Source organism: Etheostoma spectabile, unplaced genomic scaffold (assembly GCF_008692095.1).
Source record: "Etheostoma spectabile isolate EspeVRDwgs_2016 unplaced genomic scaffold, UIUC_Espe_1.0 scaffold461, whole genome shotgun sequence".
Lineage (NCBI taxonomy): Eukaryota > Metazoa > Chordata > Actinopteri > Perciformes > Percidae > Etheostoma > Etheostoma spectabile.
Genome location: NW_022605614.1, coordinates 543,707 through 564,615, shown reverse-complemented (window position 1 = coordinate 564,615; position 20,909 = coordinate 543,707). Strand labels below are relative to the sequence as shown.

The 20,909-nt window shown below is 45.0% G+C and overlaps 1 protein-coding gene across 4 annotated transcripts in view; it reads right to left on the bottom strand.

Moving 5' to 3' along the window:
* The window catches only part of ebf3a (EBF transcription factor 3a), a 51,543-nt gene that overhangs the window by 1,767 nt on the left and 28,867 nt on the right, over positions 1-20,909 (bottom strand). For 2 of the 4 annotated variants that reach the window (XM_032511781.1, XM_032511785.1), the window contains exons 8-16: positions 19,928-20,069; positions 17,464-17,594; positions 15,740-15,866; positions 8,637-8,725; positions 5,247-5,312; positions 4,507-4,669; positions 3,179-3,358; positions 984-1,181; positions 635-703 (exon numbers count right to left, since the gene is read on the bottom strand). In XM_032511781.1, the coding sequence (XP_032367672.1) occupies positions 636-703; positions 984-1,181; positions 3,179-3,358; positions 4,507-4,669; positions 5,247-5,312; positions 8,637-8,725; positions 15,740-15,866; positions 17,464-17,594; positions 19,928-20,069 (1,164 nt within the window). In that variant the 3' untranslated portion in view covers position 635. Of the gene's footprint in view, positions 1-634; positions 704-983; positions 1,342-3,178; positions 3,359-4,506; positions 4,670-5,246; positions 5,313-8,636; positions 8,726-15,739; positions 15,867-17,463; positions 17,595-19,927; positions 20,070-20,909 lie in introns of those variants that run through there. The other 2 variants (XM_032511782.1, XM_032511783.1) reach the window with 2 other exon arrangements.

Sequence of the window (20,909 nt, the reverse complement as noted above, 5' to 3'; positions counted from 1 at the left end):
CCCCCCCCCCCCTTTTTTTTTTACACAAAACTATCACAGGGAGGATTTTTCATGTAACATATTGGCTCCCTATTGATTCCCCTCTCTCTTCAATCCACTAATTCCCTGGTTATTTCCTAAGTGTCTCCGGCATGTTGAGATTAACAGAATGGCGAGTGTATGTGTGTGTGCATGTGTCAGTGTGATCAGCACGCAGTGGCCAATGGCTCTCTGGGTCACAGTGGTCAGCACTCATCAACACTGTCAGAGGAAGTGCGGAAGTGCTTAGCTTGGGACTCTGATAAAGATTCCCATCCATCATTTCTCTCTCTCGTGATCTCAACACCATACAACATCCTGCCCAGACGAACAGACCCTGCGCTGCTTTTGATGGAAATGGGAGAACAGAATGACCCGTGGTGGCAAAATAACCCCCCACTACCGCCTCCCTACAGAAACACCCACAGAAGCTCAGGCAGGAAGCAGGAAGTGAAAACAGGAAATGGAACACATATGGCGTGACGTGCTGTCCCTCTGACAAGTCAAGAGTGACAAGTAAAAACAGAAAAAGAGAAGGAAGGGCTGGGCAGGATGAGCTGGTGGCGCAAACGAGCGGTGTGGGATAGTGTGGTATGGAAGGAAACAGTTAACATACTTCAGGAGAAGGCCAGGCCCTGCAGAGAGTTGTTTGATGAATACTTGCTAGAGTCCACAAAAGACTGATCTAAAGTGAGGAAGGAGAGTGGATGGGTTCAGGGAAGGTAAAGGAAGGAAAAACAAGGAGTGAAGAGGAGGCAGAAAGGGAAAATTAGAGCAAGAAGTGGGAGTAAAAGTGAGAAATTGTCATTATAAAAAGGTGAGAAAGAGCAGGATTAATGCTTGAGGAAGAGGTATACAGTAATGCTATCTTGAAAATAAACTTTTGCTAAATTCACATAATGACAGTAGTTCTGAATTGATTACATGTAAATGCATGCTAGATGGCTACCTGCTCAGCAGCTTACCCTGCAGGCTGTTAGAATTACCGCTGGTGCACGTGGGCGGAGGGGAGTTCTGGGGTCGCACGACAGGGGCAAAGGCGCTCTTCTGTTTGACGGCAGCGGACACCATGTTGGCTGGAGAGAAGGAGAAGATGCCGGAGGAGCTGCTGCAGTTGGAGGGCAGGCTGGTCGACGAGGCCATGGTGGGGCTTGACGGGACGACTGAGAGAACAGAGACGGGTAGGAAAGGGGGTTAGGGGGGTTGTAGGGAGCACATTGGGGATGAAGGACAGGAAGGAAAGATGCAGATGGAAAGGGTAGAGAGGAGGTTAGAGAGAGGGCCGAGGGCAGAGGACGGGCAGACGAGATGAACAGAAAGGGACTGGTCAATGGATGATGGTGTGGGGGGGGGGGGGGGGGGGGGGGGGGGGGGGGATATTTTGGACTCAGATCAACTGGCTCAGACTTTTTTTGCAATTTATTTTAGTTGTTAAGCAATTACCTGGCAATTACATATTCCATAGCTAAGACAAAAATGTGTTTAGTTGGAAACTTGCACCAAAAAACAGCTTAAAGCATTTCCCCCTTCTGATCAGTCTGTTTTGATGACTCATGCTATTGCTCAAGGGGTGCAACGGCTTGATAAACATCTCCTCGCTAACTCGGGGTACTGTAGCCGCAATTTGTTTTCAAACAAGACTCTCCCAGATCACCTTCATCACAGATAATTACGCTAAATATTTGAATGAACAGCCAGAGCAAAATCTAACACATGGGTTGATAACATCAGCTTGACAACAAATACTGCTTCCTTGTGTTTCCTTGCTATCTCCTTAACAATGGCGTAATCAGTTGTTGGCCATATGTTCAACCTCATCATAACCGGTGTTATAATGTAAAGCTTAAAGGCCGCGGTCACACCAGAAAGTTGTTGGCAAGCTACTGTAGGGTTAGCCAGCTGTTGTAGCTTGATAGTTAATTTTAGAGAGAGTTGATTTAATTAAAATTTAAAGGGAAGAAAAGATGTTCAAGTTGACATTTGTGCAAACTGTAAGTGCAACTGTTCTGTGTAACGGTACAGTTAGTACACACAGTTTTTGTTTATGTACCATATGCACCACTACTGTCTGTAAACCATGACCTTGTTGTAAAAAAGTTTATACTTTGCTATTAAATGATAGCTTTCTCCATTTTGGATTACCCGGCTAACCGTTCTTTCAGAGGTTGGCACTGTCAAGACACCTTGCTATTGGGTTGGCACATTCACAGGGCAAAGCTGCACTGAAATCTTACTGTTATAAATGCTGGTGCAACCAGTCCTTAATGCTTTACATTTGTGAACATTGTCACTTGAGCTCTGGGTTAAATGTTGTGAAGATTTCCAACATAAGACAGCAAATCAGTATTTTAAAAAAAGCTTCAAGCTGAAATCTTGTGACATTTTTGACTTTGTACAAGATAGCCGTTGGCAGGATTTTGGCGTTACACTTGTCCTCAAACAAAAATAATGGTAAGGTTACAAACCGAATCCTGCTTCCCTTTGACATCATCCCATCCATCCTCCTGGCTTTGTCTTTTGTCTGCTAATACACTAAGAGCATTTTCCCCCTCAGTGATTTTACAATCAACCGAGTCGTATTTCACCTGCCCTCTGATATCTGCTTCTGGCTTTATTGTTGTTATTATCCAACACTTAGCTTTTATGGCTCTTCCTGACAAATCCTTGCAATAAAGTCATAATCCATTTATGAAGGGGCCTAACTAATCAATTAATGAAAATTGGACCTACAAAGGCAGGCCGAGGGGCCATTGATTGAAAGTGTCTGTGTGGGGCCGATGAGCCTGTTAAAATACTTGTTAACACCCAGGAATCAAAGAGCTGAAATGGAATTGCTTCTCTAGCAATTAGTTTATTGATTTAATCAAGGGTCTTTAATGTAGAGGGTGAATGTGTGTGCGTGTGTGAGCAGAGGTGGTGTGTCGGGGTGGTGGGACTAGGTGATCTGCTCCCCTGGCCAATAAAGCAGGGATTTGCGTTTGACTCTGTTCTTAAAGAAACAGATGAGCCAGCTGAACTGTATGGCTTTTCTCTTGTGTGTAACCTCCCTTAGACTGTCAACTACTTATTCTTTAATGTTTCATCTTTTTTTAACTTTCTGTGCCTTGATTATGTCACCCCCTCTTGATTTCAAGGTCCATGATGTGGTGTATTTACTCACTGGCATAGGGTGAGTTGCCTGCAGATCCATTGAGGAAGTTGGGCGAGGTGCCCAAGGTTGCCATGCCAGAGTTAGCGTAGCCATTCATGCTAGTGGAGACGGAGCTGTAGCCACTCTGCTGGGGAGTGGAGCTGGGCACATAACCATGAGGGGACACACTGCTTGTGTTCCTATTGAAACCTACGGGGAGGGAAAGAGAGGGAGAAGGAGAGACAATATGTGTTAGGGGTATAACACATGGCACACAAAGCAGAACGAGAAACATAATGCTGCCAAGTACTCTTTTCCCTACATGGCTAATGGACATCATAATGAAAGCCAAAAATAATTCTCAAAAACTCTTGGACTGCATATGGCAGAGCGAGAAAGCAGAGGAAGAAGGTTGTGACAGGGAACTAGCTGCATGCAAGTACTGAAACAAGAGGCCTTTAAACTTACTGGCTCCTCTCCAAATTAGATATATTGATAAGGCAATTAGCACTAAAAGGCCTCTGCAGCTCTCCTGTAATTTATAAAGAATGAAGCCAGTTTTTCTGACAGAACCTCTCTCTACTTTATGCTTTACAGGGGTAGTGAACAGAAAAAAGATGAAAGGAGACTAAAAATATACATTTCAGGTGCGCTGATACCGGAGAAAAAAAATACAGCTGGAATTGAACATCAGGAATTTCTGCTCTCTAGTGCAACATGGTTGCACTTCTGTACTACAGCAGCCTCTTTCTTGATAATAAGGTACCACCAATTCCCCATCCTCATCTGTTATGAGTTGGAAACTGTAGGCCAGAAGTCACTCAGTTGATATCTGTTGTTTTCTACACATCTGAGCATGTTTCCAGATGAAGATGAAGGATAGAGGAAGCTCATTGGAAGTATTGAAACATATCCAGAGGCTGGTCCATCCACCCTCCTCTACTTCCCCTGATACACGTGATGAATCACCACTGACGGCATCCACATCTCTCTCTGTCAGACAGGGGCCAACCCCAGTCTAATATACACACCCCTAGGACCCACTCATATTTCTCCATCCAACTCCATCCATGGCTCTCTTTTTATACATTCTTCAATCTCTTACCTTTGTTCTTTCCTAGACTCAAATTTCTTACTGTCGCCTCCTCCTCCTGTCCTCCTTTTTCAGAATCTTCCTTATTTGCTGTGCACACTTAAATCACTCTGTCTGAATTTCCCACATGAAAAATAAAAATCTCTCTATCACACTACTACATCTTTACTATCCATCCCTCTTTCAACAAAGAGAAAAATTTTAAATAAACCCCCACCACTTTTCCCAGGATAATAACCAATTGTTTCCTGTTGACTTTGCTCACCCTGATTGGCTGTTTGTGCCACTTCTGACCCAGTGAAGGAGTTTACGGACATCATGCCAGCATGGACGGTGCCGCTGCCAAGGCTTGCTAGCTGATTGTGCCCTCGTGGCACAGTTGTGTAGAGGGCCTCTGCGATATCCGCTGCTCGTTTCAGAATCATCTCCTATGCATTGAGGAAGAAAAAGGTAGAGCTGTGGTCAGCAGTAGAGGCAGGAGGGAAGAAAAAGAGAACATATGACCTCGATGCAGGCTATAAGCACAAACAAGAATGCTAGACCTGCACTTGAGATATTGCCCATGTAAACCTAGTAGGCTGAGTGTTTTTTTTTTTATCAGTGGTCACTGGGAGAGGTAGGATTGGTTCCAGTAAATAGAGGAAAGCCTCATTACCAGACTCATCAAATCTTTAGCCTGCCTCTTCCTCTCTTCGACCCAGTCCTTAATCCCATTCCTCTTTCTCCTTATCTGCTTATGTTCTCTTCCTATTCTCCTCTCCTCCTTATACATTCAGTTAGCCTTGTAAATCTCCGATCCTCCTCAAAAAACAAGCTGATGAATGCACTAACTTATTCCCATATGTGTGTGTGGGTCCCAGATCAGATCTTGTATGAACCATGGCAAGATGCTGCGGGGGCCAGCAGAGACACCACCTTTGGTGCTGCGACAAGTGGTACGGACCACAAACATAATTCGAGGAAAAGATATTGATGTTTGTGTACTTATGTTTGTGCGAATGTTACCTGGTTATTGTGAGGCATCCCGTACAAGGCCTCCACCAGGTCTGCTGCTCTCTTTAAGATCACCTCCTACCATCAAGCGCAGAAAGAGGAAGGGGCTTGATCAAGAGTGTGAGTTCAGTCACTTTTATTACATTTCACATCTTACATCATGCTGTGAATGCAGAACAAAGAGTGCAGGAGAGAGGAAGGAGGCAGACAGAGAAATGGAGAGGAAGAGAAATGGGCCTGTCCCGGCACTTTGTTACCAGCAGGGCAGTTTGGGAGAGCAGAGGTAAAGATACTGTTATCTGTGAATAAAACATGAGCCTATATCTCTCTATCAGTCAGCCATCTTCTACTTCTTCTGCTCCCTACTGTCAACACCAGATCATGAATCACATGATCACACATCAATCTCATTTAACACAACATATCATCAGGTTGACGGCTATACAAGTCCCCTCGTCAGCGGGGACACACCCGTCTCCTGCCCTTCATTAACCCTGGTAATGATCCAAGTGAATAGCCCTGTATCCACTTTGTGTGATAAATGTCGAATATCACTGCTAGGGTGAAAACTGGCGAGTGGAATTTCCCACATCAAACATTTATCCTTCGGTAGTGTTCGCCGTTTCTCCGAGCTCATTTTACACCGCTTATCCTTCTTTCTCTCCTCTCATTGTCTTTATTCTTTTCCCCTCCCTGAGTGTATGAGTGTGTGACTCCAGGCAGTCGTTATATGTGTGTGATGTAGACACCTACAGCCCTTTGAAACCCTTTTTAAAAGTTAATGTGCCAGGGCCAGGATATATGCTGGAGGCGCGACAACCAGAAAATTGCAGCCCCCTCCCCTCCAACCTTCCCCTCGTTTCTTTTTCCCCCTGCCTCTCTCCCACTCGCGCACACACACGCTGCGCGCTATACTCTCCTGAGTGTATCCCTCACTGTGAACAAGCCCTGGAGCATGTGTGCTCTCTGTTCCGTGACACACCGCCTTTCAATCAGAGCTCATATCACAGACACATACGCACACAGGTGCAACCGCACACTCAGCCACGCACATGTGGAGGCTGTCGAGCACGGCCAGGACATGACGAGAGGGTCAGCAAAGCAATAAAGATTGTAGAGCGCTGTCCAAGGTGCTAAATTCACTCAATAATGGGAGCGCTGCCTCTGTGTTAACCTCCCATTACTAGCACTATCTGGGGGAGCAGAGAGGGATGCGGGGGGGGGGGGGGGGGGGGGGGGGCGGAAAGAGGGGAGACCAGAGAGGAGGCCTGCTCGGTGTGATTGAGAGATGTAGAGGCCCTAGGAAGGTAAGTGGTTCTTTAGTATGTATGCACCGCTCCTCGCTTCCTTCTTTCTGCTTTTCCTTGACACACCATGCCACCCAGGGATTGCTAGATAGGTAGATGGATGGATGGATGGATAGATGAAGAGAGGGAGTGGAGACCAGGGGGAGGAAGAGAGAGAGGAGGAGGGGAAATGAGGGACATGTGAGGCATTAGGACACAAACAGATCCGCAGTTGGAGTGTAACGGTGTTCAGCGAGGATATGTGAAACCTCAAGTCACTTCATTTAAAAAATTGTTTTGCTTCTCTCTGCACCAGCCATGAGTTTCATAAACATTCAGCCCTCTCTCCTCAGGAACTCCTGTCTGTCTGTGCATCTCCATCACTTAACTCCCCATGCACTCTCTCTTCACCTGCGTCTCCAAACTACTTTCTCTTGTCTTCTTCTTCTTCTTCTTCTTCTTCTTCTTCTTCTTCTTCTTCTTCTTCTTCTTCTTCTTCTTCTCCTCCCATTCTTTCTATTAATCACTCTCTGGTCTTGCCCTGTCTGTACCTATCAGTCTCTTGTTAGCAAAGGGATCTGTCCAGTAGCTAAACTCAATTAGGCGGCGCTCCAGAGTCATTCTGATAAACAGATAAATGTGGTTAGCGCTGTGCTGGCTCCCTAGCTCTGCTGCTGTAAGGGGAGACCATTTCCTGGGCGCAGGGTTTCTTCCCGTAAAGTCAGGCCCACAGAGACATCAACAGGAAGGGGAACCTGATCCAGAGCAGTGCCTGGCCCCGTCTGGCAGGGCGGTCACTCATTAGCCAGCCCCAGACCCCCAGCTCCGCCACAGCCTCAGCTAAACACCCTGCAGTCTGGCTGCGCCTGAGCTACCCAGCACTCCCTCCTCACTTTGACTGCCTGACTATTAGCTCAAGCACAGCGTGGAGGCTCTTTTCAGCTGGACACAGGATCATTACCATAACCCACAGAGGTAGAACAGGCATTGGCAGATATCCTGCTTCTTCCCTACTCATGGTGTGTGTTCATTAAGAATCCCACCAAAAAGGTGCCACTAGGCCGGAATACATTATATTCCTAATCAATTTTATCTGGATTAAAAATTGACAGAACAACAAAGAGGATTTTGCTAAGCTAACCATGAATAGATATTTCTAGCACAAGAAGTTGCCAGTGTGTGCCCCTCTCTCTGATGATTGAGGCCAACAGTTGAGAGAAGTGCGGTCAACAAACAGTTATTACCTCAATAAAGGCACAAATCAATAGAGCTGAAATGAACAACCAGGCCTGCCAGCTACCAGTGTTCATTTGGAAGAAAAAGAGACACCACAGAGCAAGGGAGGAAGAGAAGAGAAGAGATGGATGGATACAAAGATATTTAGAGAGAAACAGGGGGTTGATAGGCTAAAGACCAGAACTCCCCAGGACAAGCCTTGTATCCACCAGACATGACACACAGCGAGGACAAGTGATTTCTCTATCTTCCTTCTGCATCTAGCTGGGCTCTCCATCTCTGCCTCATGGTGACTTCCCGCCACTGAATGTATGTATGTGTGTGTGTGTGTGTGTGTGTGTGTGTGTGTGTGCTCGAAGTAATAAAGTCCACCCGGGGTTGACTTCGATCCACTGACCCAGCAGGAGGTAAGACTGGACAGCTATGATGGATCACCTAACCTGCTTCTGCCTCTCTCTTTCTCTCTCTCCCCTCAACCTCCTTTCCTGCTTCTCTTCCTCTCTTCCTCCCTCCATCCTTCCTTTTCCGCTCCCACTTTGCCAGTCTAAATGACCTTATACTTAGTGGAAGGATGAATAGAGTTGCTTGTGCATTTACTGCGCAAATAAAGTGTTTGTTTGAGCAGAAAATTACCATGAATATAAGATCAAAATGTTTCTGTGCATACTGCATAGTGTCATGTATAGCCTACTGTCTATAGCACACAGTCACTCCTATGCATCATGATGCCCTTGTGCCATGTCCATCCATACATGCTTTAGAACTCTAGAAATTGTCAATTTGTTTCTGTACCAGTGTTACCAAGACATTTTCCTATAAAATAATTGCATATGGCGACCAGCATAAGCACAGACCCATGAGAGGAATGGATACACTGTACCTTGGGTAATCTCTCTTGGTCTCCAGGGTGTCTCGGGATGACTTTCTGTAACCTCTGGAAGCCGTAGTCTATGGTTGGCTCATTCAGAGCTAATCACAAACAGAAAGAGAGACAGAAAGAGAAAAAAAAACTTTTAATGCTTGATCTTTTATAACGAAAATACTTACTGTTCGACTGCAACTGATAGATACAGCAGTAGAAGCAACTGATTCTCTCCAACGGAAGAAGTGACTGAACTAAGCACGGTTTTGCATGAGTATTTCAACATTAAACTAAACATGCTGAAAATGTGGGTGTTCTCCATTAAGTCTGGTGTGTGTCTTTGTTTGCCTGTGATGTAATGTATCTCTCCCTGTCGCCTGCTTTGGTGGTTAATAAAAAGACTGTCAGGAATCTGGCAGTGTGTTTGTGTTTGTGTGCATGCATGCGTGTGTGTGTGTGTGTGTGTGTCCTGTGGTCTTGCGTTGATCAGCGACTAATATAAGCAATTACAGAGACTTGTTCCAATATAACAAAGGCTTGATCGCTCCGGGGAACAAGCTAAACACACACACACACAGAGAAAGACACACACACACACACACACACACACACACACACACAAACACACACACACATAGAGTCAGAGCATTCAAGCAGCAGGGAGAAAGTACTCTCCAGGCATGCTGTGGTCGTGCTACGGTAATTGAATATGAGAAGATTTACCATGAATATTTAAACATTAGAATAAATACAATGAAGATCTGGGGCTTATTGTACAAACACTTCAGAGAAGGATTGTTGGATAAGTGCTCTCTCCACATAATTCATTGCTAATGTACTCTCTCTCTCTCTCTTCTCTGTCTTTTAGCCTCCTCCTCTCTGTGTCTCTTAGTGGTTTGCCTGGGGAGTCAATGCACATACATGGACAACATTCTGGACTACTTGTATGGGCTATAGCTTATAAAAGATACTGCTACTCTTTGTGGCTGTAACATGTATGTATTTGTATTTGTATGTGTGTAAAAAGTGCCCCTAAGAAGAGCCATTATGCGTGAGGGTTGCCTTTATGTGTTTGTGCCGCCCGTCTGTTTCCCCTGTGGGTCGCAGCTTGGACGTTTCCTCAGGGCTGAAGCCCTGCTTGCCTCACATCTGAGCAGCCAGGCTGACTGGCCCCCAGGAAAAGGCCCCTAGAGGCTATGAGTACAAGCTGTCCTGCTGGACCTATAGTGACTTTACCATGGTTCCCCCTGAGCCGCTTGCTCAAACACACCCACCAGAAAACAACAAGGGAGAAACAATCGCTGTTGCTGTGTTTTGGCAACACAAACGTATTAGGACAGCTCTCCCAGCGGACTGTTCCAGTAATCCATAAGAGTGAGAGGAAGGAAAGGTGAACAGCTAGAAGCAAAGACACAGTGCACAAAGAAGAAAATATGGAGATGCCAGAGGAAGGCTCAACTTCTGAAGAATGACACACATTGCAGGCTAGCTGGTCCACTGATAAAATAAGCCAAAACAATGAGATGAACACATGCAACAAATAAAGTATGAATTATTTCTGAGGACAAATATTTGACATTACTTCCCTATTCTCTGATCTCTCTAAAGCCTTAAGGAGGATTTGCCCTGGATTAGGCCTGCAGTCTGAGGAGGGGATTGTTCCGACAACATCCTTTCTTTCGTCTCAAAGGCTTTTGTTTTTATGATGAGTTTTTTATCAGTTCTCCACAATGTGGCAAATGAGCCTTGAGTGAACAATAGCATAAAAACCCCAAGACATACATAGATACCCCCTGTTACAAATAAAGAGACAATTTTGGTAATTGAGAGAGGAATTGATATTGTCTCTGCTCATTTTCAAGGACCATAAACCCGAATATGTGGGGGACAACGCACACCACTAACTACCTGGCTGAGTCTCTTAGGGGATTATCTTGGCATTTTATGCTGTTATACTCATGCTCAATATCTCTCATTTTACAACAAGAATTAGTGCTGGAAGAGGAAAAAAACTCTCCTGCCTCGAAAGAGTGTTCTGCCGGTACACTCCAGGATTCAGAGCACACTCTCCTATACAGGTATATTTATAATCTTTAGCTGTCGCTCTCCAGAAGAGCAAATCAAAGCCAGTAAAACATAACTGCCATAAATAAATGAATAGATGAGCAACCGCCCTGGACTGGAGGGATTCACCTAGCAATCACCCACATCAGATCAGATCAATGCTCATGGAAATTTCATGAAGCCTAGATTCCACACCGCTTCATATTTCACTATAATAACCCACAGAGCCGCAGGGGGAGTGTGTATGAATGGGTGAGGGGTAGGAGAAGGAGGAGAGGAGGCAAGGGTGGATGTATGTGCTTCTACGGGAGGAATAGGGGGGGGGGGGGGGGGGTGGGGGTGCAAAGAGTGGGGGGGTGAGGGATAATTGAGAGGTCAGCACGGTGAAGTCGTTCTGGAAACACAAGAGAGGAGGAGGGGAAAATACAGTAAGTCTCCAGTAGCGCTTTCTCTTTCCCGTCCATTGTCACACTGTGTGTGTGTGTGTGTGAGTGTGTGTGTGGGGGGGTACTTGCAAGGTTAGGTAATTGGCTCTGAGGCTTGATGTTAACACCTTAACAGGCCCTTAGACAGTGGGTAAGGAGCTGATCATATCACAACCGTCTGTTTCTCTCTCCTTCTCACTCTCCACTCCTCAGTCTCTCCTCTTCCCCCCCCCCCTCCCCTCTGCAGTCTCCAGTGCTCAGGTGTGATCTCATAAGCGCTGCCTTGCGATCGATGCCGCTAGTGGCAGGGGGTTCAATAGCCCTGAATTACGGCTTCATTTCTCCCCCACCCTCACACAGATGAGAGCTGCCCCCAACACCCCCCCCCACCACCACCACCACCACCACACACATGTATATACAACACCCTCACCAACTACTCACAATCCAGATCAATACCTTACAATCTAATTTTTATCCATTTTTCCATAAACCAAGAGATTGTGTTTATTTGCAGAATCCGACAAGCTAAATAAAGCATCACTTGAACATGTCAGGGAGACTAATGCATGGCTGGAAATTCATACACAGAAAACAGATGAGTAGAGCTTTTTGCTCCTAAAGGAAAGGAGAGGCCAAGGAAGAAGGAGATGCAGGAGAGGATAGAGGAAAGGAGAAGCTAAGAGATTCCACAAATCAATGGAGGTGTGGCTGCTGCTAAAACCTAAGCTCTAATTATCTATTGAAAAAGGTGCATGTCGACAGTTAACAATACCTGACAGCACGGAACCTAACTGGGAGAATGCCAATTCTGAAAAATCTGGAGGAAAACATAAGAAATTATTCCCCCCCGGTGAACGCCGCTCATTTCAGCACGGTATAAAATAATTTTCATTCGAAATTCATTTACATCATCATCAGGGACCAGATGCTCCTGTTATAAGAACGGAGCACGCTAAAGAGGGAAGACAAGCCACATGGTGCAGAAAATTAATCTCAATCTCAAATAGAGGTGTGAATTTCCTCACTGATAAGACTGTGTGCAGTAAATGTGAGTGTGTGCAGCTATCTCAGCTGGCTCTGTCTCCAGCTGGAGACCAGCCGTTTTAATCAACAGCAGGCCTCCACCCAAGCTCAATAAAAGACAGCATTCACAAATAGGAGCAAGACAAGTAATTGACCAGCTCGTGGTTGCACCCCACTTTTATTGCCAGATGACTGCATGCTGCATTTGTGTGCAAGTGGTGTGTGGATAGACTTGTGCACGATTGCAGGTGTCTCACATGTGCATATGAATGTGAAATACATCTGTAAATCTATGTTAACAACATATTTTATCACTGATTCAGCAAATTGCACCAACATGATGATATCCACACAATCAGCATCATATATATTACTTATTAATTTAAGTGCTCAGGCACCATCTGTGCAAAACTGTACAGAGCAAGCTAATGTTTACAAGACTTGACTATGGCATCATCTGCATTTCAATCTTGTGTCTGTATTGAATAGAATGACAGACAACTGGCAGTCCTTCCTCCACTCCTAAAACTAATTTGGAGCACAGTGAGAAACGGAGAGAGATTTCAGCAGCATCTCGGCTGGTTTAAATTCTGTTCTTGACTTTTGTCTTTTACCTCATGTTTCCTGCTCCTCATCACGACAACTGAGTGATGTTTCCTACACACCCTAATCTGCACTCAGCGCTGAAAAACTACCCCTAATGTTTGTGCGTGCATGTGTGCGGATGCGTGTCGGTGTGCATGGTGCAGGCCTTAATGTGAGCCAGCAGAGCCTTTTAATATCAGCAGAAGCCGTGGTGGAAGCACTAAGCAGACAAGGCTGCATACTGAGGAGGGAGGGATTGCCTTTTGAACGACAAGATGATTCATCAACTCCACCAATCTATGGCCGGTATTCCTTTGTCGCACACACACACACACACACACACATACACACACACTCACACACGGGCCATAGTGGCAGAGAGCATTATCACTCTATATCGCATAGAGAATGGAAAAGGGAGAGCATCTCTGATGAATGTTACAAAGATAGCAATCCAGTAACAGGTGATAGACAACCAAACATGGTGATGCATTTATAGAGGGGAGACAGGGGAGAGGAGGGTGGGCAATGACCATATAATAAGAGAGAGAGAGAGAGAGAGAGAGAGAGAGAGAGAGAGAGAGAGAGAGAGAGAGAGAGAGAGAGAGAGAGAGAGAGAGAGAGAGAGAGAGAGAGAGAGAGAGAGAGAGAGAGAGAGAGAGCGAGCTCTCAGCCCCCAGAGGTGGGTAAGGCAGAGGGCAGAGAAAGGAACAGAAGGGGGATAAGGGGATAAAAAGACAGAGGAAGAGCAGAGAATGAAAAAAAACATTCTTTATTCTTATCAGTGGAGAGCTTAATTGCCTTTGATGATTCTAATTGGAGCTTTCTGAAGTCTAATGGCAGAGGAGTCCTCAGAGACAGCAGAGGACACATTACTGTAATAGCTTCTCTCCGATCTCCCCTGCACCAGAAGTCCCTTGCTTGTCTCCTCTGTCCTGGACTACAGCTGAAATTTTTTTCCATTCAGCACTGGCTGGTTGTGAAGTATCAGTGATAAGACAGAGGAGGGCGGAGGGGGGTGAACCTATAGAAGGGTTGTGTTTGTTTGTTTGTTTGTGCGCGTGTGTGTGTGTTTGTGTTTGTGTTGGGTATGTTTTCAAAGTAGCGGTAGCAGCAGTATTGGGTACGTGTTGACTTAATTAGGTCTGTGAGCCGCTCGCTTTCCTCTCCTCAGCTGAAGTTGATTAGCAATGCCAGCTGTCCCCAATGTAATTCAGCAAGAGCATGTGTGTGTGTGTGTTCATGCACGCACATGTAATATATGAGTATATACATGTCCTGGAGTGTGGGGCTGTGTTGATGTGTGTGCGTGCTAGCTGCCAGCTGCCACGCAGTGCTGCCAATCCTCCATGATTAGTACCCACTGGCAACTGGGCTCAAACTGGTGCCAAATAGACCCAGGAGGGCAACATGGCCCATGGAAATCCTGCATCCCTCTCTCCGATCCTTCTCCTCTCTTTCCTTTCCCCATCCACCTCTCTCCACTCTCATCAATTGCTTTTTTAATGCTCCAAATGCTCTGCTTATCCTCTTGTTGTTCTCTGCCTCACATTCAGGATACCAAAGCAGGTTCTTCCTTGCTAGCAGAACATGAAGTTATGAAAGAGCTATAAAGGAGCTGTGGGAGAGGTACAAAATACCCGCAGAGCCGTGGCTGAAGTGAAGTGTGTGAAGAGTAGAAGTGGGATCTATGCCTTGACACGGTTGACTATGTCACTGTGAAGATGCCAGCGCTTGGCAAGCAGCAGCCCAGTGTGTGTGTTCAGCTCCCATCAGATGACCTCTTGCTTCCCCTCACCTGTTGAGACTCTTCAATGTGCCTCCATGGAAGCCAAGAGGCAGAGACAGGGGAGGAATTCATCCAAAGAAGCAAGTTTTGAATAAGTGAATGTGACAAGGGGAAAGCGTGGAGGGCTGGGAAGAGATAGGGCATTTATAAATACAGTTCCAACATGTCTGGCACATTAAAAGACTGCACGCACAAATGCACACATCTACACACACTTATATACACACAGCTCTATGAGTTTGGCAGGGTGCGGGCTGTTGGACAGCTCTGGCATGGCAAAGGCTGCCCACCCATCTGCCCTCTGTCTTAGTAATGCAGTTATTTGTCAATGTGCACGTGTGTGCTTGAAGTACATTCACACATACGTACAAACAAACACAGGCTGCTTACTGCAGCCTTTTCCGCAAGTACACAAACACGGAGTCATAATTATGACACATGGTCATGGATTTTGTCCAAGCACAGTAATTAGGACACACACAACATGCAGCGGTGATGTGACGCACACGCTCAAGCTCAATTGTGATTTTGTCAAATGTTGGCAAGTCCAGCCGGGGCTTATAGCCTAAGTCTATCAGTGGTTGAGATTACAGACAGATTTATGTGATTCACAACCTCCCCGGGGACCTGTGGCCTCGCATTGGTTAATCACCGCTTTACATTCACTCTCTCTGCCTCTCTTTTCACTGCGCGGCTATAACTCTGCACCGATATGCTCTGATGCAACACTTGAGTTATTCATACCCCTGCACTCACCGTCAAAAATCACAACATCCTCATGGAGCTCTTCCTTTGTGAACAGCGCCTTCGACAGGGTTAAATCTCAATAATACCACTAATCAAAAGGTTAAACCTCCTCCTGACCTTCACCTGATTCATAAAAAGAGGGCAAACATTTGTCCATCTCTAATCATGAGGCTTTTGCACTGTGGTGAGTGGTGAGTGGTGTTATTGAATTTGTAAAAATATTTCTCACAGAAACAGTGAAGAGAAAATGACCTGTACCAGGTTACATTTACCAGATATTGCATATAGTCCTAATAAAACCTAAAGTCTGTGAAGCTTTTTACAATACATGATTTTTTAACATTACTCTAAAGAAAAGTTGTTTGTAGAAAATGAAAGAATCCAGGGTTAGGAGAAACTGACATGAAGAAGTTAAGCAGATAGGTAGATTGGGGCTACATTATCTCTGTTAATTAATGTCATTAGTAAGTGTTAGGGGGCAGTACCTGTGTAGATAAAGCGTCCAGGTGTGCCTTTGCAGAACTGTTTGGATTTGTAGGACAGCGTGACTTCCACCACCCCAGGGATGTGTCTGGGTGGAGTTTGCACACGAATGGCATGGGGAGTGATCAGCTGCAGAGAGGCAGACAGGGCAGAAGGATTAATGCAATGAAACTTCATATCCAAACATGTGCTGAAGGGACTCTTCTCGGATCGCCTCAGACCTTTCCTTTGCAGCTTTTGACTTTCTTTCTTTGTATAATCAACCTGAAAATGATGTGTTAGCGCTAAAACCCTCAGGTGGCCTCGTAGCCCGAGGCAATGTCACTCTGAAGCTTAGGATGGTTATCAGTGCTGACATGGACTCTGTAAGACGGGTTCAAAAACAGTTATCGGTTTATGAATAAAACACACCTTCCTCTGCATACATCAATTACACAGTATAAGTAAACGTATAATATGCTCGTCTCTAATGCCCCTGTCTCTGTGTCTGTCAGCTGGGGCTGTCTAGCTGACGTTAGCCACATTAAAGCACCACTGTGTCTTAAACAGGCTCACTTAGTGTGGTTGATGAGCCTATTCACCGTGTGTGTGTGTGTGTGTGTGTGTCTGTGTGTGTGTGCGTGTGTGTGTGTATGATGAAGGGTCTTTGAAAGAAAACGGTAACAAGACAAAACACAGATGAGACCTCACTGAGTGCTCGTTTTCTGCACACTATAGTCAACTAGCAGTCAAAGCTAGCAGTGCTCAAAAGCTATCAATGCCTCTGCCAGCAGCTATCGTGTGTGTGTGTGTTTCTGTGTTGTTCTAACTGTCCCTTTCATTGCTCACTTAGCTACGCTTTCATTCCACCATTGTCTGGCCCCACTCACCTCTCAGCAAGATAATATAGGAGCTTTTTATAGAATTATTCCTTTACTAAAGAGAAATCTGTTTAGCTGCGCTGCTCACTGACCTTCAATTTCACACATACACTGCATTTACATTTCAGTCATGTGGCAGATGCTCCTTACAAAGAGATTCAGACTGTAAGTTGTGCACATATTCCAAGAAGGCAGATACTAACATAATAAAAGACAGGTATAGAGCTGAGAAGAGATACAACAAAAATAAGATCTGCTACAGAGAGAAATGAGAATGCAGGCTGCTTATATTGTAAAATATGTTTAATATGGGTTTACAGTAAGGCTGCGATTAATAATCATCATCATTGTTCATTAGTCAATTTATTATATATTTTTTTAGTCAGCCTGACTTTGACATGAGCCACAGAACAGAAAGCAATCTGCACATTTGAGAAGCCAAAACGTAATTGAATGATCGATTTAGCACTAGTTTACAGCAGTAGTTCCCAACCTGGGTGTTAACCCCCCCACCCCCTCCAGGGGTCCTAAAATATATATTGTATGGAGTGACAAGATGGTCAGAGTAATAAGATTATAAAATTACACATTTGTGCATACATCCACATGTATCCACATGCATTTCCATGTAAATATTGCATAGTTTCATATTTTTATATGAAACTATGCAATATGCTGATCTAAAGAAACAATCCGAGAAGTACAAAAGTTGTTAAACTGCCCTGTGACGAGGGATCTCAAACAGACATTGCTTTCCTACAAAGGTTGGGAACCATTGGTCTAAAGTAGAAAAGCCTCTGTTTAGTATTTTGTGGTCAGGATGCCCAAACACATACACACACACAAACACACACACGGTGACTGACCTCACTCCAGACCAGCATGGTTCCAAAGATGACCTGCAGGCCGTCAAAGAAGTTGTCCCCGATGATGATGACAGTAGCGCCCCCTGTGGTCCAGCCTTCACTGGGGCTGATGGCTTTAATGCTGGGGGTTGCTGCAAGGGTCACAAGTAAAAAAAGATTAAATGCTAACTAACCTAATGACAGCTCATACTGTAAAGTTCTTTGCTATTGGCATAATGTACAGTCCCCTCTTCTTCTTTCAATCTCCTTCTCTTTCACTCACACATCACCTCTCTCCTCTCTCCAAGGGGTCGGGGGCGAGCAAGGAATACTAATCAGAGTGATCATATGCACCCCCGTTATTAAACATCACCCCTGCCCTGTGTGTGAGGGCAGCGGCGGTGCGCTTGTTTTATGACACATGGCAAAGCGTGCAGGCGTGTAAATGTCAGGTGTGCTGAGTGTCTGATCAAAGGCCACGCGACCGGGGAGCAGAGCAGAGCCAACAGTTGCTCTGCCCTCTGAATACGCCGCCTTCATTAACCAAACACTTAGTCCTTGCTCGGCTGTCCATTTCATATGTCTGTGTAGCTACAGTCCTGCATATCAGCGCCTGGCAACTGAGCATGTCACTGATCACAACGGCTCAGCTCCTGCTTGGATATTTCTAATGCATTGTGTCAGCCTTCAGTGTTTTTTCTTCAAAACATATTCTTTATGTCTTATCAGACAAAATACAGGGAGTAACAACAATAAACTACATTGTCAAAAACTGGGATTCAATGTGCCTTTCGACCTAACAGTATCTGTTGGTATTATGGACTTACAGATTACTGGATGTGATTGAAGAAAAGAACAGCATTGGGAAAATACATGTTTATACAAGCTAAACCTCCTCTCCTTAACAGATATGCAGCTTGTCAGACATGCTGTAATTCTGTAAAGCAGCATAATCCACTTTAGACTAGGCTGACTTTTTCCCTGCAGCCTAGCCTTTGCTCTTTGCCTGACTCCCTGTTCTGTTGATCCTCCCCAACAAGCTGGAATGATATTTAGCCCCCCGATACGCCTGCAGAGATCAACATTCACCAAGCAGCAATCTGGGGCTGTAATCATGGCCTAAGATGCCTCTTTTTCACAGCCGCTGATATTATGTGCGCTCCATGTGCATGTGTGCGTTTGTGTGTGTGTGGATTAACCAGATGGTGGAACGTGAAGCCATGTGATAGGATTACACTTTGGGGTGTTCCTCTGTGCCATCTGTTCAACTTTTTGCACTGCTCATCTATTTCCGCATTAAATGGGCCCCCAAAGTTGTGTATACAAACTCCATACACACAAAAAAAAAGAAACCGTTGTCTTCCTTCTTATCATTTCTTTATACTACCATACACTTTTACCCCTTTCTCTCATCCTTCTCACCCCCTGCCACCACACACACACAGCCCCAGCCCCACCCTGCCCCCCAGCCTGTTATTTACTTCCTGTTGTTACTCCTTCCAAGCGCCGTCATCAAGAGAGCAGAAAATCAGAGAAGAGGAAATTCCCAAACAAATCTCTCTGACACAAGGGACATCTGTTAGCATACTGTGTGTGCTGTCTTTTCTGTGTAAGATCCCGGTCTCGCTGACGTCTCCAATATGCCCCGTCTTTGTGAACTTTTCAAATCGTCTGTGAGACCAGTTGCAGGGACAAGTGGCCCACCTTTCTCTCTGGAGAATGGTCATTAGAAAGACTAAACCATAGCATTCAATCTTAATGCAATCCACTGTAGGCCGTCATGTAAATCCCTTCTTAGGTTTTTGTCATTATCATCCCTGAGGTTGACTTTCCTCAAAGAAAAAAATATGTTTCTCTTATTCAATGTCTGGGAAATCGAAATGAGAAAATAACTGGATTAGGGACTTGGGAATCAGTGCGGGCTCCTAAATCATGTGCACATGTCATTATGAAGTATTAAAGGTTTGGGTCCTACTGTGCATGCGGGGGTGTGTATGTGTGTGTATGGGCTTTTGTGTGTGTGTGCGTGAATGGGTAAACCTGCGGGATGGGGAGTGATGGAGGGTTGGAGGATAAAAGCAGGTCTCGGAGGAAATAAAGCCAGTGTTGGCTTTAAGCAGAACAGACCTCATAAGACACATAGTGCTTATGTGAGGCAGAGTAGAAGGCCCAGAGGCAGAGACCTGAGGGGAGCAAGCCACAAGGGAGACACTCACTAGCTACCACTCTCTCCTCTCTTAGCTAGAGTTTGAAACCCTACAAGGGGGGAAAGTGAGAATGGAGGAGGAAGCAGGAATGAGATAAGAAAGACAGCATGAGAGCAGGTTTGAGAGGGATAGAGCACAGACATGAGAGGGCTGAGTGCCGAGCCAGACAGAGGGGGAAGGGGGTGAGAAAGGGAGGGAGAGGAGTTGAACAGCAAGAAAGGAAGACAAAGAAAGCTCGAAGAGAGAGCCTGGGTGTTTTGTTCCCTGCTTTTTATTACCGTGTTCCAGGTAGGACGGTGTTCCTTCCGATGGGTCCAATCTTCGAGCTCGGCGTCCGTGTTTGGAGTTATTGTGCACAAACATGTTGTCGGAGACGGCCAGGACGTGACCCTCCACGCTCACCGTAGTTGACACAACCACCTAAGGAAAGGGAAAGACAGATGGAAAGTATGAAACTACAATACGCCTCACTTTGCTATGACATATACATAGTAGTGTGTGTGTGTTGTTGATCTAAATTATGAACAGAGCGTAATAAATTCCTGTAAAATCTTATGTGGATTGCAGACTTTTATTTTGAAGGGAACATGTTAACACCGCCATTGTTATATTTCATATTTTTCCTTAGCCTCCTAAAAAGTTGTTACTGTAGTTTTATGGGAGTAGATATTTTTTGATGTAGCATCAGTACTCAGGAAGTAAAGTTGTACTTTTTTACCGTGTCTGTTGTATTTTGGCTAGCGTTACTTTTTGCTCTCTTTGCTTGCACTTTTGGTGTTTTTGCTATACGTGCAATGTTGAATTATTATGAACCTACAATAACACAGTGGCTACAGCAGAAAACAAGCTGTGAACACAAAACCTACATATTATGCTTTATATAGTTGATATGGCAAACTCGTTAGCAAGCTGTTGCCTATTTACACATCCAGTAGACAGAGAGCAACATTAGCATGCATTTGGTATTTCTGGCCTAAGTCCAATATTAACTCTCCTTTTAGCTCTACTTTTGCTCTCCACTGACTCCTGAGGGGGATTTTTGGGTATTTAGCTGCTAAATGCTTCACTGTTTGCCTCCTAGCTGCCAACTCTGGCTGTTTGGCACTGGGTAGGTAATGTACAGTGGGGTTTTTATAGCTTTTTTCACTGAAAACAGCTGCTGTAAATGACTGTGAGAGCAGTCAAAGTGAACCAAAATGGTAAAAGGTTATCTTATAAGGATTAAGAAATATTTGTCATTTTGTAATGTTAGTGCATACT